This window comes from Buteo buteo, chromosome 12 (assembly GCF_964188355.1).
Source record: "Buteo buteo chromosome 12, bButBut1.hap1.1, whole genome shotgun sequence".
Classification (NCBI taxonomy): Eukaryota; Metazoa; Chordata; class Aves; order Accipitriformes; family Accipitridae; genus Buteo; species Buteo buteo.
Genome location: NC_134182.1, coordinates 16,414,511 through 16,432,702, shown reverse-complemented (window position 1 = coordinate 16,432,702; position 18,192 = coordinate 16,414,511). Strand labels below are relative to the sequence as shown.

Below are 18,192 nucleotides of genomic sequence, written 5' to 3'. Positions count from 1 at the left end.
AACTCTTACCCCTGACTGCTTGTTCCTGCCTTGCATTGCCCCCTGCCATGTGCCAGGTGAAGTATTTAAGCAGCTGTGCAGCAAACTGGATTGGGAAAGATTTGGCTGGGAAAAACACCCCAATTTCATTCTTCAAACAGTTCTACTCCTAGTCCACCTGGTCCCCATGAGACCACACCAATGCTTCAGCCAGCCCACACAGAGAGGAGGAAAAGAGGGGAGGTGGGAAGAGGGGCCAGGACACAAAAGTACAACCACTTGCCAGAGCAGCTCTTCAGTCAAATCGTAGCCTTCATATCTCTCATTTGTTTTAGTAAATTCCTACCCGTCCCTTGGAGAAAGTCCTATCATTTCACTTCTGGGAGTAGCAAGCAGTTAAGTCTCACACCCACAAATGCTGCTGGAACCAAAGACAGGGAGAGGGTTTAAATTCTGTTAACAGCTTACCCCCAATCACGCATGAATCAGGATCAGGGACTAACCCCACTTCACCAAAGTCCTACATCACTACTACCCAAAACACTGTTGAAACTCTGGTTCCAGGTATTTCAGCCCTCACTTTTATATTTAAGCCAGTAAACTTAGCGGTGGCAATTGCCTCCGTGGACACGTGCACTTGATCTAGAGATATAGGGAAGTTACCCTCCCTATGCGTACTTCTTACAACTGATAAAGGCCAATTTAATATTTCAGTAGTCAGAAGCTGCCCCTGCTCTCCATGCCTGTGGTTTGGGAACTGTTGCTTTCCCCTTATTCAAGCACCTTGCAGGAGCACAACAGCCAACGCCTGCTCTGCAAACCCTCCTGTGCAGGAACTGTGTCTTCAGAAGAGCCCCTCTTGTCCTAATGTGATCCCCAAGTAAACAGTAAAGGCTTACTTATACTTTAAGTAGGACAGACCACATCTTAATTGCCAAGCATCCAGCTGAAAAAGGAGGATTATGCTGCTGTGGTAGATAAACACAGCGTGCAGGAGCCAGAGGCCATGCATAGATGAATCTGTGTGCACTACCTCAACCCTCCTCCAGTGGCTACAGGGCATGCAAAGATAGGGGGACAGACTCTATTTTAAGGTTAAACCAGAACATAAACCATCCTAGAAACTACGAAGTAGCTGTCTTGGTAAACGTACGGTGTTTAGAGTCAGACTGACCCTGCTTACAGTCAGACTTCCATGGTATTTCATATCAACTCTCCGTTGCTACGTAAGAAGAGCTGAAGCACAGCAGGTACCAGTGGAGCACAGGTATGCTTATGCTGGACACCTGGACCTTGAATACTAAAAATTCTTCTAGAAAACCTGGATGGAAAATACAGCCAAGGAGCTTAAAATAAGTTGGGACAATCAACTACCACAGACACTGCAGAACAAGCCCGAGAATCTGGTACCCCCTCCTATATGCTTTTCCTATTAGACTAAAAATAAAACCACACAGGTATTTTGTTTTTATTCTAGACCTATTTTTTTTCTCTCCTCATCTTGAGGAGTTGCTCGCCTTAAAATTATTTGATAAAGGGAAACTGTAAACTTCATCTTAAGAGAGGCAGGTCACCAACAATTCCCACTGAGCTTTAACTTTTTCCTTTTAAAATACATTTTATGTATGCAGGAATTATGCTTCTGGCTTCCTCTCAAGCAATTCTGAAATGGTTCCCTCCTGAGCAATTTTATAGTTTAGCAGGAGTAACTAGCCAGTGTAACTGCGTTAGCAGAATCGACTGAAAAACATTAAATAGTAAAGAAAACACTTCATATTCTGTGCCAGTTACTGTTTACCTCAGTGTTAGATATGGAAACAAAATGAATCAGTATGTGGGCAGTAATAGCTGCTATCTCCACACAGATTGCCATGGTTATTTCTATAAGATCGAGGGGTTAATTTCTACAAGTATTTCTTATATGTAATTATTTAGATGCACTGACTGACTAAGTAGTCTGCTGTTTGATGCTATACAAATGCCAAGTAGCTTGCCAGTTACTCGATACCATACAAATTACACTGAAAACAGAGGGGTGATTAAGCACCCTAATGTGCTAAGTATAGGAAGATGTTTATCGTTAAGAAGTTCTCTTGCTTAATGCTTTTTCATTAAATGGTTTGTTACCACTGGAACTGGTCTGACATAATGCACTTCACCTCTAAATAAAAACTCATTATTTACAGAATCAGGGCAAGTTTTACACCCATATAAAGAGGCAAACACTATGGTTGGCAGTTTTTCCTCAGTGGCTCCCACAAGACTGATGGATAGTCTGACCTTTAAAGCTGTGTTTCATTCAGCACTAAGAAAGTCCTTCCTTGACACAGAGGGCAGCCTTTGAGAGAGATGCTCTCAAGGAACAAGTTTCTGACGCAGTGTCTTTTATCCTGGGCATCCCTGAGCATACATGAGGTTCTGCCATCAACCTGCAGTCTGAAGTCCTGGGAGGTGGCAAAATGTAATTGCATGGGATGCCATGACGTGGTTTGGTGAGGTTTTTTGTTTGTTTTTTTTTTTTTTTTTTTTTTAATAGTCTTAGTCCACTAATGGACTATGTGATTAAAAGTTAATGGCATTAAAAGCTGTAATTAGCTACTGCTTGGCCCACATGACATTTCAGGGGTAGGTTTCAGGGGAAGGGGGTACCTAGCCCCTGCCTCCCATGGGTGATCAGCATGGCTAGCTTCTCCTACTATTTTTAATGAAAACAGTTATTCTCTAATTCTTGCTGTTATCATAGCTGCAAGAATGCAGAGTTGACTCCTTCTGGATACCCTCCCCTACAGAGGATCAAACACTATACTGTCATGCATCCATAGAAAAAATTACTTTAAAGTAAACTCTAGGTTTGTTACCTCTCCAGGATGGAGCTCACTCACATAACTGCACCCTTCTCAGTTTACACTGTTACCACTCTTCCCTTCACAGCATTCATCCATTCATCCACATTTCTGTCCTAGAGAATGACAATTTTCAAAGAATTTTCTTTTCCAGCCTAGTCTTTAAAACCTTTGCCAGTGAAAGACCCAGACCTTGATTTTACCCTTGTATGAGCTGGGAATGTTCAGCATAGTGTTAAACCCTGAAAGACTACTACTGAAGTTTTGATGGCTATAAACTCAGGAGTGACTTGGTGTTCAGATCAGAAATCCCCGGTCTTTGTACAGAAAGCTTCACTCTGTAGTACTGAATTGCATCCCAAGGCTTTTACAATGGCTGTTTGTGACCAATAGTTCATTGATTCCACATTGGACCATAACAGTCCAGCAACAGGAACACAAGAGTGTGTAAAAATCAATGTGAACACTGGGAGTGAAACCAAAGAATTGGAAGTACACATTTCTGTAAAAAAACACAACCCAAACCCAATTCTCTGATTCAGGTGGACTGACCTAGCATGCTCCACAGCAAGAGCTGGTACATGCAAGATTCTATATTCAAGGAAGGGGCTCTCTGGCCAGCACAAACTAGACCTCTGCATCAAGGAAACATTTCACAATTCTAAGAAGCCATTTCCAAAGATATACGTACCATTCAGCGTGGACATAGGTAGCAGAACTTAATCTCAAATTTTGTATTCACCTGAACATACAAAGACTGAAATTGAAGACAATCCTTACTTTCCATAAGTTAGAACTGCTAAAAACTAATTCTAAGTACTAACCTCTAAACACCACGTAAACCAAGTTTTGTTTCAGAATCACTTGGCATTCAAGGATCCAGTTAGGAGGGTGAAAGTGTTGCTTGGTGAAAGGTGAAGAAAGCATTGCCTGCAGTGAATACCAGCCTTTCTATTTTGAATTTAATGAATCCACTGAACTGTGTGGGCTCTTCAGCTGGCATATATCACATTATGTATCTGCGTAACAGTTTCAGGCACTTAGCTTGTTTATACTGGTGAACCAGAGAAAAACATAATCCCACATTCAGCAAGTATTCACACAGTGCATTTAAATCCCGACCCCCACTCCCCCCAATCATTCAAGTAGTGGAGTGACAACTACCACACATACCCATTCCCCCTGCCCCAAGGATAATTAAAGCAAGTGTCTGTCCTTCATTATATGAGGCTATATTGGTTTTGTGTGGCAAGGTTTTGGTAGCAGGGAGGGGTGTTACAGGGGTGGCTTCTGTAAGAAGCTGCTGGAAGCTTCCCCTGTGTTCGAGAGAGCCCATACCAGCCGGCTCTAAGACGGACCCGCTGCCGGCCAAGGCCGACCCAATCAGCGATGGTGGTAACGCCTCTGTGATAACATTTTTAAGAAGGAAAAAAGTTGGGACAGAGAAAAACAGCTGCAGGAGACAGGAGTGAGAACATGCAAGAGAAACAACCCTGCAGACCCCCAGGTCAGTGAAGAAGGAGGGGGAGGAGATGCTCCAGGCACCGGAGCAGAGATTCCCCTGCAGCCCATGGTGAAGACCATGGTGAGGCAGGCTGTCCCCCTGCAGCCCGTGGAGGACCCCACGCCGGAGCAGGTGGGTGCCCAAAGGAGGCTGCGACCCCGTGGGAACCCCGTGCTGGAGCAGGCTGCTGGCAGGACCTGCGGATCTGTGGAGAGAGGAGCCCACGGAGCAAGTTTTCTGGCAGGACTTGTGACCCCGTGGGGGACCTCCGCTGGAGCAGTGTGCTCCTGAAGGACTGCACGCCATGGAAAGGACCTATGCTGGAGAAGTTCATGGAGGACTGTCTCCCATGGGTGGGACCCCACGCTGGAGCAGGGGAAGAGTGTGATGAGCCCTCCCCTTGAGGAGGATGAAGCGGCAGAAAATAACGTGTGATGACCGTAAACCCCATCTCCATCCCCCTGTCCCACACTGGGGGGGTGGGGGGGGGGTAGAGAAATCCAGGAGTGAAGTTGTGCCTGGGAAGAAGGGAGGGGTGGAGGGAAGGTGTTCTGAGATTTGGTTTTATTTCTCATTACCTTGCTCTGGTTGATTTGTAATAAATTCAGTTAATTTTCCCCAAGCTGAGTCTGTTTTGCCTGTGACGGTAACTGGTGAATGATCTCTCCTGTCCTTATCTTGACCCGCAAGCTTTCGTTATATTTTTCTCTCCCCTGTCCAGCTGAGGATGGGGGAGTGATAGAACGGCTTTGGTGGGCACCTGGCATCTAGCCAGGGTTAACCCATCACAGAGGCACGGTCTCATAATTCTCATGCTTTTAGCTCTGCCATGCTGTCTAGGACTCTGTAGTACTGAGTACAGTGGGACTCTAATCCACTCAGAACAAAAACAGTTTGCATTTTAACAACATCTTCCAAACATTTGAGTACTGAAGGCTGAATAGAAAGACAGGGGTACAACATCTTTAAGTCAGTGATAACAATACCCATTTTGCAAATTTTTTCTCCATTTCCTTAATTTCATCCAAAACCTTTTATTTAATGCAGTTCAAAGCACAGGAGCTACTAAGACCATATTAGAAGTTATATCTACAAGATATAACTTTTGTTTTCATTTAGTTCACAGAAGCAACACTTGAAATAGAATAACTGCATGTAAAAAAAGTTGCCACAATTACTCACACACTTGGATCCCTGCATTTTTTTCCCACTAATAAGTTGAGTGGGAATTTAAATGCAGTAACTGTAATCTCTGAAGCAACAGCATGGAACTTGCTAAATGTTTTTAAGGTAAGTAGGAATGAAGAGATGAATGTAAAATATACTTCACCATTTAAAAATTTCTCACCCAGTATGATGAAAAAAGGTGTCCATGACCAAAAATAGAGACTGAGAATTTGTTGTAAAGCACCACACTTCTAATCACTTCTCATATTGTTTGCATTAGCAGAGTATTTCCTACAACTATAACCTTCCAAATTAAATGCAGATTTGGGAGAGCTGGAAAACGTCTTTTGGTTTGATTTCACACATTCTCTGCTCTCTAAACTGAGACATCATTATTATCATTATTTTAACCACACTAGAAAAACACATCCACTTTACATACCCAGGCCAAAATCCATATTGCACCTTTAAACATAGATGTGTTTATGAACTGAAGCTGACCATTGGATAAAGGATCCAAAAAAAAAAATAATCTCAGAACACATTCCGCAGTTTCTCCTAAGAGCAACAAATTAAATACTGTAGATTATTTTATTAAGCAGACATCCATCTTTTTGCCTGTGAGTAACCTGCCAAAACAGAAATGATATTCACAGGATGAATTTGATGGGAATAGTGTTAAGAAGTTTCCTTACAAAAAAAAATTAATGCAATCAGACTTTAACATGTATGCATTTACTTCAGTTTCCAACTAACTTCTAAATGTAGGATATTTACTAAACTACATGTTCAGCCCCCCGCCCCAAAGTGGTTAAAATACATCAGTGTAGAGAGGTATGTTTTCACCAGCTTCTCTTTTAGCACATTCTTTAAAACGGCAGTTCTATTTTTAAGGAGAAATACATACTCTTGCAAGGAATATAACATACCCAAATATTTTTGGGTACCCTTTCTAAGTTCTGGACACTAACTCCTGAAAGTAGTGTTTTATCTGACAAGACACAGAATTTTCATTCTATGATTTTCTGTCCAATTTCCTTCACTTAAGCTTTGCAGCTCTTTCAAAGTGATAAAAGCAGATCCCATTTGGTCATTTTCTGACATAACTTTGCATAGAAGTTCTCTGAAAAATACGTTTGAAAACACCCCGTAACTACCCAACGGAATCCAGAAGCTGCCTGAAAAAGGCCAGAAAAACCAGTATTTCTATATTTACAGCCCAGACTGACTTCCAAGATCTTAATGAGCAGACTCAATTGGATTGTTTCCAACTTTTTAAAGGTCAAAGGCAGAGTCCTTAGAACACCAAACACTATTACAACCTAGCCTCAAACTTTCCCACAACTCACCTTGAATTCCCAAAGTCTGAGAAAGCAGAAACCCAGGGTAACAGTCCTTTCCAAAATAGATTTGAAAAAACAGGAAAAAATTATTCCCAACAACACTGTTTCCATTAGTTGCCACAGGTCTTCAGAATGCATCTTCCTACTACACAGTGGTTTTCTTCCTTTACCAGGAAGAGCAACTGCTTTCGGGGAAAGATTACCAAACTGATGGAGAATGTCTGTTTTTTTCTCCTACAAAAGCCCACTTCCATGACTTGAATCCTTATCAGTCTTTGGCAAGTTTTAAAAACAGGTGCTGATGCAACCATTAGTTGATGTTAATTCACAGTTGCTAATCACAGCAACAGTACAGCAAAGCTTTTTCTGTCGGGAATTCCTAGTCAAGCTGCATATAGACAACTAAGGACAGCCAAGGACAGAAGCAGGAAGTACTGATCAATGGAGAAAAGTTCTCAATAATCCAAATCAGTCTTTAAATCCAGGCATCACAGCAAAGGAGAGCTTTAAGATGGTTTTTGAAGAAGTAAAGATAAGGTATTTGGGGTAACATGACCTTTCAGATGTAAAAAGAGCAAGAGCAAAGCACAGCAGCACCAATTAAGCATGTAACAAAGGAAATGATAGAAATGAGAGATGACCTCAAGCACTGAGCTAAACACAGACAGGAGGCGCAGCCATGCTAAAGTGAAAAAGCTACTTGTCTTTTGATCAACAGAGAAGCAGCTAGGTAGGAATACAAAATGGTACAAGCAAAGCATAGCCAAGCCAGATCTGTACAACAGTCCAAATAAACATGAGCCAGACAAGATCAGACTGGCACACAGAGAAAGGGATTACAAAGACACATGAGACCCCAGGTGGAGTTTCAGCTGCATAAATCGCATACTTACCTAGATTATACTGCAAAAATTCAGTGACTTGTGTACTTTCTCGTGGTTTTGTCAAATTGCCTTCATCTCTGGGAGCATCCCATGTAGTTCCTCACCTGCACCAGTGGAGCCACCTCCTTCTGACTTAATTTTTATTTTAGAGCTAAAAACAACTATAAAGAGCTAAAAGCAACATGTCTTCAGTAGACAATCCTTAGATCTGAAGTTTGCTTTTTAGCCTAACAACACCCAAATTAGTTGACAGATTAAAAACTGCTTGGCACTGTGGCTTTTCTGCCAGAATACACCTGATACCTAAAGTCAGGCAGCTCTGTTTTTTTTGCCTCATCTTCCAAAAGTAAAAATTGCCCACTAAAGCTTGGTTCAATGCTGTAACTACGTTCGAGTTCCTATTGATCTTCCACTATGAACCTTTAAAGTGCCAAAGAAAAATGACTGGTTTTCTGGGACTAATTTTACTTTTTAAGATTTAAGCTGGTGATTATAGCTGACAGTGTAAGAAAGCTCACAGATTAAGTGGCTGACTTAAAACTTCACTTTATACATGATACCAAGAAGCTATGTAGCTATTAATAGCTAGGCTGCGATGCGTTAAAAAAATTGACATCTTACCTATTTCGAGTGTACAATTTGTTTGGGCTTTTTTTTTTTTTTTAACTCCTTCACCTAATTAGCAACATCAGCATCAGATTCACATAAGGGCCATGAAAAATATGGATCCTTTCCCCAAGTCCTGCAAAGGTTTGCATAACCTCAAATAAGCACGTGAAGATCCAGTCTATTAAGACAAGACTCTCATTGTAGTTAACCTCTCATATGAGCCTTTTAAGGAGGTCAGGATGACACCACTTATATTTGCATCCATTTCTTTATTGCCTACTCCATTTAACATGTTAATGAGGATCACCTAAAAACAAATCTTTATTTTGGTCAAGATTATCAGAGAGCAGATTTGAGAACTGACATGGACTACTTTGTCTCCGATACAGGAAAAGTCATAAAAATAATAAGAAAAGAATCACTGAATTTGACATGTCAGAAAGACCTGAGGTGGAAGAGACACTCCCCGCTGTCAACATTCTACAGAAATATCTTTATGTTAGTTAGCAGGTAGCAATATATTTAAGAGAACATAATTTTAAAATAAATGTTAAAATTGACAAGGCAAATACATGAACAAATTTTATCAAACATTCAGACTTCTCACACTAAGAATACAAAGTCAACAAGCATGTTTTTTTTCCCAGGCTGCTGAAATCTGAACAGTATTTTGACTAAACTAAAACCATGATTAGAATTCAGAATCCAGAACAGAAAGCAGTACTAATCTATGGGAAAAAAAAAAAAATGTCTTTGCATTGTAGCTTTGCAAGCTATGGTCCCTCTCTTTGAAAAAACCTATGTGCATGCTTCACTTCTATGTAATAAAAGCATAAACCCTTTTATTTCAGGGAGACTATCCATATGATGTAAAAAACCCACACATGTAAGCGTTCATAGGACTGGAGCCTGTGGAGTACCACAACTCTTACCAGTGGAACAAGGTATTAGAATTGAAGTAGAAGTTTTAACATGAGAGCATTAACCTTAGAGAAATTTCTATAAACACTGTACAAAAGTAAAGCTTTTTAGGTCTAACCTCAGATCTTTAAGGAACTTCAAGAAATGAGTTGACTGAAAAGTCAAGTTTAATCTGAATTTTTAGACTTTAAATGAACGCTCTCCCATAGCTGGAATAAGATTTATTCCAGCTGAACTTGGGATGGATTAGCCCTATGAGCTCTAAATGTTGTTTGTACTCTTCTGTCTCCCACAGAGAAGCCCACTTTGAGACTTCCAGCTTATTGTGACAAAAGAGCCGCATTTGCTAGAGAACAAACACGAATCTATCCCTAAGAAACCCCTCATAAATCCTATTTGGTTGTCTTTTTATATAGAAGACTAGCATCTTCTTGATAAATTCTTCTCAAGAAAATATACAGCATATTACACTGTTTTAGCAATCCTTTATTGAAGATAACAAGTTGGTTATGTTCACTGTATTGTATGAAACATCACAATATCATACTGGGAAGGTACTATCAGTACAGGGTTGGACCAGAGCGGACAGTCTGAACAATAAACCATTTTGCATTCTTCATTCCCTATCTTTTAACAACCCCCCAAAAAAACCAGTAAAGGGACAAATACCTGTTAACATCATCATTTAGAACACTTTAACTTACAAGGCTAAAATCTAATGAATAAATAAAATATACTGTGGCAATAATCCTCTCTAGACCAAAAAAAATCAGGTACACAGTGAATCAAAATGATTGGGAAAGCTGGCCTTCCGCACCAGTATGAAAGAGCATGTGGTTGTTACAGACTCACCATGGGGATAAAGTTACAGAAAAATACCATGAATTCCATTTCACACAAAACCAGTTGATGACTGTCATTAGCTTAAAACTACACACAAGGGCAATTACATCCTCGCTGAAACACAGTTTAAACAAATAGGAAAATGTTTACAAGGCATCCACAGCATGTAAATCATGTACAGATGGATACATTCATTGTTTCCCCTCCCCAATAGCTTTTATTTTAGATAAATACTTTACTCTTCCCCATTTTCAGCATTTACTGGACTCATTACATGCACAACTCAAAGAAGTCAGAAAAAAAGTCAAGGTTATTGCAAAAATAGAATTAAACTAAGAATCTTCAAGTACCTTACATGACAGCCACTCTGTACCATGCCCATTACTTATAAAATGAAAGGTCATTGAACCCATGAAAATATCTCTAATATTTCCTTAATTTAAAATAGATAATTTTAAGTGTATTTATAGTAATCTCAAAGTGATAATTTGAACTTTGAAAATAATGCAAACAATTAAAAATTATACCCATATTACACAAGACTTCTGTCTGTATCTTAAGCTGAAAAAAATCAAAAAACTATAGAAAACCACATATAGAACAAAAAAATAATCACAATTTACATTATAATAAAGGCAAATTTTCAGCATTTTTTAAAAAACCTGCAGCTGTGAGAGATGTCAAAGCAAGTCACTACTAACTATAAATTCATCAGTTTGGTTTTAAAAGATTTTCTCTAGCAAGAGTTTAAGGGTGTGTTGTACACATGCGTAAAATTCTTACGGTTTTTAGATGCCTAGAATCTTCATATATTATTGCCAAATACACTTATCTTCAAGCAAGCAGTAGGCAACGTATCACAATTTGGACACCGCAGGGAAACCTAATGGTCTGGTAATACAGGTAAAACTGGAAAATTTAAAAAAAAATAAAATACACATCTGATAGTGTATTGCCCAATTGAAATTACTTCCAAGCCACAGAGCTGCAAAGCCTTCCAACTCAGTAAAGTGAAATAAGTAACGTCTCAAACAATTACTTGTACTCTCTCAACGCTTGTGTGTTGCACATTTCATTTAGCCATAGCATATCTTCAGAGTACACCTACAATCCCATGCACCTCAGGTACATATATCCATCTGCTGAGAGAATCATTCCTTGCTTCCTTTTAGGGCCAAAGTTCATTACGGATGTAATCAGTATGCCTGAGGCTGGTAAGAATACTGTAGTACAGGCAATGCTAAGAGTGGCAATATCAGAAAACACAAAAATGAATGAATGATGGAGAATTCTAATATCTTTCTGCCCGTTTCACAAAATGTTGGAAATCCACCAGAATTTTTCCCTTGTATTGAAGAAAACAGATTTTAAAGTTTTTTTTCCCCCTTTCAGAATCAAAAGCATTTTAGTAGATTTGTAAGGCTACCACGGATCTTCTAGATCTCCAGCACCCTACAGGAAGAGAAGAGGAGAAATATTACTACTCACCAATACAAATGAAAACATTTTGTTGCACTTTGGATTTCAGTGGCATAATTAAGTAGAATACTAGTGTAAGACAGATGACATTTTCCTTTTTTTCCATACCTGCCTGCTTCCACACATAAACATTCTCTGTTCCTCAAATTCATGAAGGAATTTACTTTTATAAAAACATGAACCCAGTAAAGCTACTATAGCATAAAGACTTAAAACCAAGTATTATCTAAAATTGTACTAAATCATAGATACTACATCCATGGACTACAAAAAATAGATCTGTAAAATATTAAGGAATTCGGCCCTTCAGGTATTCCTGGTCCTCAAGAAATTCCCATGGTTCTTTTTCATTAAAGCAGTGATATTTGTACCTATTTTGAACAATGAAATTTTTGTGCAAGTGTTATATTATGAACTGACTGCTGAGAAGAAATCCATATTTAACTTATTAGCAGATTAGTTACCGCCACTGTAAATTCCCAGTATCATCACTGATCTACCCAAATCCACATGCATACATGTGTGGTACACCAAAAAACAAGGAAAATATTTGGTAGAAGGTAAACTTAGGTAGAATAGCCAGTTTATTCATTTATATGGCTGATGTTTAACTCGAACCTGAGAAACGACTCAAGTATTTGTAGAAACTAATGAACATCATTAAGTTAATATCAGAAGCTATGAAAAGTTAAGTCATGTCGGAATGATAGCATTTCAAAGGAAGTTTATTACTTGCTTAAAAGAGTCAATATGCATACAGATATTATTCCACAGCATATTCTTTATTTTCACTTAAACACAAATTCTTAGAACTTGACACTAAGTACTAAATCTAAGTACATTTTAATTTCTGGATATGTGTTATACTACAACCTGCGAAGTAATAATACAGTCATCTAGAAAAATCGATATTTACGGTGAACAGTGGATACAATCTAAATTGGAAAAAATCCAACATATTTCATGAAGAACAAGTGACAACCTAAAAAGTAATAGCTTTTGTAATTTAGTGGTAATATAAACTATACACAATTCAAATACAAACATGCAGTATATGATGCTGGGGGGAAAAAAAAGAGTGAAGAATTTGTATAATTCAATTAATTTGCACAAAAGATACAATTGTGATGCGAATTACTTTACAATTAGCAAACATACACCATCAATATTATTTAAGAACGGGCTTAAAAGAAAAAGTTTTAAAATTTATTTTTGCATTATCATGTTAGATTCCTATTGTTGGTGTCACAGGATTTAAAAAAATTCAAAGTCTCAAATGGGAAGTTAACTGCTTGCTACGCAACATAAGATGCAATTACTATAATATACCATAGTAGTTGAACTTCTATGGAAAAAAAGAGCTTTGTATAAACAAATCTGTACAAATAACTAAAGTAAAAACAAACAGACTTCTAGGATAGACATGACAAATGTTGAGATCTAAACAAAGGAAAATAGGCCAAGTGCAGCAAAGCATTAAATCCACTATGTAAAACATTATGTCTGTTTATCACTCATCTCATTCATCCCTGAATCTTCGTTTGAGCTCTGTATTTCAGCAAGGTGATTCCCAGATTCTGTGTGGGTGTCTGGTACGGGGTCACTGGGTCCAGCATGAGTATCTGAAGTAGATGCTGCAGCTGATTCAGCAGTGCACTCTTCCTGCATCTTAGCTAGCCTGTAACTAGTCAGCATCTCTTCCAGAAGGTGGCGGTAGTTCCCCCTATGATTTATTCTCATTTGCCTGAGTGCTTCCACCAATTTTCCCTGCGTTCCACTTTCCTCGGCTTCGCCAGGGTCCTTTTTTTAAGATTCAAGACCCCAAAAAAATCAGTAGTTAAACTATAATATTTTCTAACGACATTAAAAAAAAAACAAAACAAGAAAACCACAAACCAAAAAAAACCAAAACTTTTTTTCTGATTGAGAAAACATCAACTTTGCTCTATTTGGATATAAACCACCTTATTAGCAACATACATCTTCTAACAGTATCATCCATGTTTGCCTATTTTATACAACATAATAATTTAAGAAATTATACCTATTAAACCAGCATTTTTAATCATTTCTATTTATTTTGAGCAAGTGTCAGCATGGTACCTCCTCTCAATTAACCCCATCTTGATTCAAACTGTCTTTTGATGAATATAGCTGATAATCCCCACAACTTTGGTCAGCCGTCAGTGAAAAATTTGAAAATTTAAGCTTCTTTAGCCATCAGGTCAACATTTTTAATTGTGAATTTCTGCACAGCCAATAGCAACACAGTTCTGTGAAAAACTTAAAGAGAATAGAGGACTCTACTGCTAGCAGTTTAGTTGAAGCATCACATCAAAGTAAATGCTCAGAGTGTTTTAGAAAACAGTCCCTGATTTTTGCAAGCATGATGCTGCCATAAAAGAAACAAGCAGCTACTTATCAGCACCAGGCGTGGTGGTGTTTGAACAACATAAGACTATTCGTGGCAGATGTGTATTGCCTAGAAAAATTAACAGGTAGAACAGTTATTTAAAGTCAAATCTAAATCTATAGCACAAAATCTGAGTAACAAGCACTGATTAAGGAATGAAGGTCTCCTCCGCAAACCACCTATTTGGCTACAAGCCTTCAGTTGAAAAAATTGGGGGGTTTGTAGGGGTTTTTTTGTGATAGACTTGCACATCTGTTACAGTGCTCTGACACTGCTACTAGGTATTTTAAGTGCTAGAGCAGTACTGTTGCTTTAAGGGAATAGTACATTTAAATTATTAATATCTAGCAAGTTATCAAGCTAGACAAACGCAACTGTATCTCTGGAAGTTGGCAGATTTTGCAATACATTAGAAGCAAAATCCAGACTGCCTTGTTCTCACGCTGACCTCATTTTATTGTCATCTAGTCCAAAAGCTTCATAAACTACAAATGTTGCAGTCACTCATTTACAAGGCTAATAGCAGTATTAAGACAATATCTTGGGTTTTGATTTTGGATGCTGTAATGTTACTGGAATAGAAACACCGGTTAGCACAGCCTAAGTTAAGAAGGGGACAATTTTACCACAAAAATTAACGTTACTGCATATAAAGCTATCCCTCTAAGCTTAATTTGTTGCATAGAGACATACTCCTAGTGTGGTTTGCTGGTCTTCATTTGAGATGTTTTGACTCCCATGTACTAGCATTTTCATATTCAGATAGCTCTTCAAGAGCCCCGTGAGGAGAAGCAAGTTAAAGGAGGTAGTTTCAATGTATGAAATGGGACTGTTCTAATGCCTCATGAGCACAAAGTCAGTGAAAACTCAGGGCATCAAGATGAGGCTACAGATGTATCCTATTTCTTAGGTTTTGACAAAAAAAAATACTACTTCTGTATTTATCTAGCTAATATTAAACAAGGCAGCATAGCTGAAGAATTCCAGTTTTTTTAAAGTTCAGAGAACATCTAAATTCAATAGTTCCTTCACCCTATCAGTTTTGCTCCAAGGTTGACATTAGCAAACATACACCCTGAATCTCCACATTTCACAATATTCAGATCTTTAAAAATTCTTTTGGCAGAATGAAGTGAATACTTTTGCTCCCATGCAACACTGAAGAGTAAAAGCAATAAGCAATATGATAGCAGCCCTGAGACTCCTAAACAATTCCAATGCTAGTAGGAGTCAATTTAACAGTGCTGTTAGTGTTTGACATTCAAACTCACATCCTGCTTTGCTTTGCACCCTGTTTGATGGCAGGCTGTTTAGTGCTTCCCTTGTCTCCCTCAGTGCTAGCAGACAAGAAACCCCACAGGCAAACAGGAGGACAGAAACTGCCCCTTTTATTATACTATACACTATATATACACTATAACACAGATTTCTCTCTAATGATGTGTGGCTAGAACAGGACCCTGAAAACTATGATTATTATTCAAGTTAGCATTTGTTTTTCTTCATATTCTAATTAAACTTAGGGCTACTGACCATAAAAACAGCTAGCTATACTTAACATGAGCATTCAATTTTGACAGAAGTTCTAGTCTGTTAAATTATGTATACAAAAGGGGCTGCTATGTATTAGGGACAGGATTTACAATGTTTAAGGGCATAAGAATTTTGTCCATTTAAATTTAAATTATCTGTAGCAGGCCTTAATGACATATGATTTGATTTAGCAAAGTGCTACAGTATAGTATTAGTAAAAGCAAGAGAGGCACATGATTGGTTTCAAACATAGCTTTAAAAACTGCCACTGAAACTATTAACACACTGTAATTTCAACATTGTTCCTTGTGTTTATGGATACATATACACCCAAGTAGCCTAATTGGATAGTAGCCTCCTAGTCTTCGGAATACACATAAAAAAAAGGGTCAAAGAAGTTGAGCCATTAGAGAAAGAGTAATACTTTAACATGTTAACTAGAACAACTTGGTGGTATTTTACCATTATAGCGGTAACAACTATTTAGCTATGAAGAAGTTCTTTTAAATTCCCTTTAAACTTCTGAAAGCACCAAGCCCCCATACGTAACAGATTTCCATTACTTCACTCACACTTATAAAGCACAACATTTAAAGCAGAAGCCCCTCTGCTCAAACACTGGCAAAGTTGCTCCTTGTGAGCCCAATGCAGGGCTCTCTCCAGCCCTGGATTTACAAAATACCTGTACTCTGCTGAGACGCCCTAAAAGAAAAAACAAACAAACAAACTTATGACTCCTATAACCTGAAGCCACACTAGTGATCTCTGAATACTGCTGTAGTAAGGACTCTTTCACTCCTCAGTCTCTCACTCTACACAACATCTCCTTATTTAGGCTATATGCTAAGGATTCTCAGAAAATGCACATGTGAAGAATTGGGAGAAGTTACTCTACAATCACTAGCTTGGATGACAAAAAAAAATTCTAAGCTACTGCCCTGGTTTTAATTTATATACTTTCTAAGAACTTATTTGCCAAGCTATTAGGATGCAGTTCACAGTAACTCAGGGTAACTAGTTTAAATTGTTCAATGCTAAAACATAGACTGTTTAGAAGGAAGACATCCTCATTCTCAATTGCAGAAGTTAATCTGGTTGGTTTGGGTTGTTTTTGTGAGGTTTGGCATCTTTCAAAATTTTTACTCATGTGCATTAATATTTTAGCAATTAATTACACTATTATTTTGTCAAGGTAAAAAAAATTGTTCTAGCCTTATGTAAAATCATCAGATGAAGACGACTGCCCCAGGCAGACTTTCCAGCTAGCAACAGCAGTATTCTGCATTATACCCACACTCTAACAGACAGATGTACACTGTTAACTACACCTGGAGAAAGATTCCCAAGTGCAAGTCAGTGTACCTTCGTACTCTGCAGACTCAGCATAGGTGTCTGCAGCTCATAATTTTCCATATGAAGATCCGCTCTTGCTTCAAACTAGTTTAAAGAGGGGCATTATTAGATTTTGGTCTCACTTGGAAATGTCATCACTGGGATGTACTGTATGTTTCCTTCCTACCTTTGCTTCCTGTTTAAACGTGAGGTGTGCAGCAACATTATCACAGTGCATAGACATTGTGGGGAGTCTGATGTTGAGTAACTGAACAGCTTCCTTCCCTTTTACCTACCCTGTGCAGTAGAGTATTCAGTTCAAAAGACTGAGAGATCACCACATATATACCTGGAACTAAGTAAGACTAGCAAGGAAGTCATGTTTTCATCACCTCAGATATGAGGCCCACTAAATTCATCCACCTCAAAAGACAGTAAGATAACAACTCCTACATGCTGGTAAAGTGCAATTGCATCCTTCACCCAGTGGTGCATTCTCCTCTCAAACTGCTCTGGGTCAGAATCACTTAGGATGGAAAGAAGAAAAGGTACTGACTGCAAATGACATCTTGCCACAAGATCAAACTAAAATTTAATCCAGTGTATTTAAAACACATCATCCAAATCATTATCGAGATTTGCACTGAATACCAACAGAAGGCCAAGTTTACAAGGTAGATGGGAGGGTACTGCTCACATTTCTTACTGGAAAAGCCAAATTAAGAGGACTCAAAACAACTATCCAGTGATTCTAATGGCAATAAATGTCAAAGCTATTAATGGTAATAAGGGTTAAAGCTATATTCTTTTATAATTAACTTGCATATCTAGTTCAGTTACCTCATTTTATAATGGATGATGTACAAAAATTTCCTGGAAGTAGCCAATACACAAAAGGATGCTGTACTATATGTCAGGACTTCCAGCAAGCTTGCATGGCTACTGAAAAGTAAATTTGGACTTAGAAAAGATGCATCATAAATGCAACTATGGCATATGATATTTCTAGAATATTAGACAACCTTTTTTTCTTAAAAAAAAAGCAACCAACTTAAAAAAACTAAGATGTAATCTTCAAATAAATCACTTTCACCAATAACTTCACATCAAAAGCAGGAACAAAATTATGGCTAACTAAAAAAAAGTAATAGCAGGCTGGTAGAGGTGCAGAGTTTCCTGAAGGACTAAAGAAGCTGAAAAGAGCAAAATTTTGCCTAGCTGGTTTTGGGGTACTGTTGCACAATTTGTTGAAAGTTAAGCGAAAAGTGTATACTGTATCATTTTCAAACTAAAAAAACGAACAAATACTAAAAAATAAAAAAGTTAGAGATGTCTTCTCTAT

The 18,192-nt window shown here is 38.3% G+C and overlaps 1 protein-coding gene across 13 annotated transcripts in view; it reads right to left on the bottom strand.

Annotated features, from left to right (window-relative positions):
- Positions 1 to 9,715: 9,715 nt before the first annotated feature.
- PPM1B (protein phosphatase, Mg2+/Mn2+ dependent 1B) overlaps positions 9,716 to 18,192 on the bottom strand; it is a 63,087-nt gene continuing 54,610 nt past the window's right edge. For 6 of the 13 annotated variants that reach the window (XM_075042824.1, XM_075042832.1, XM_075042826.1 and 3 more), the window contains one exon: positions 11,567 to 13,372. In XM_075042824.1, coding sequence (XP_074898925.1) covers positions 13,070 to 13,372 — 303 coding nt within the window. In that variant the 3' untranslated portion in view covers positions 11,567 to 13,069. The other 7 variants (XM_075042830.1, XM_075042831.1, XM_075042833.1 and 4 more) reach the window with 4 other exon arrangements.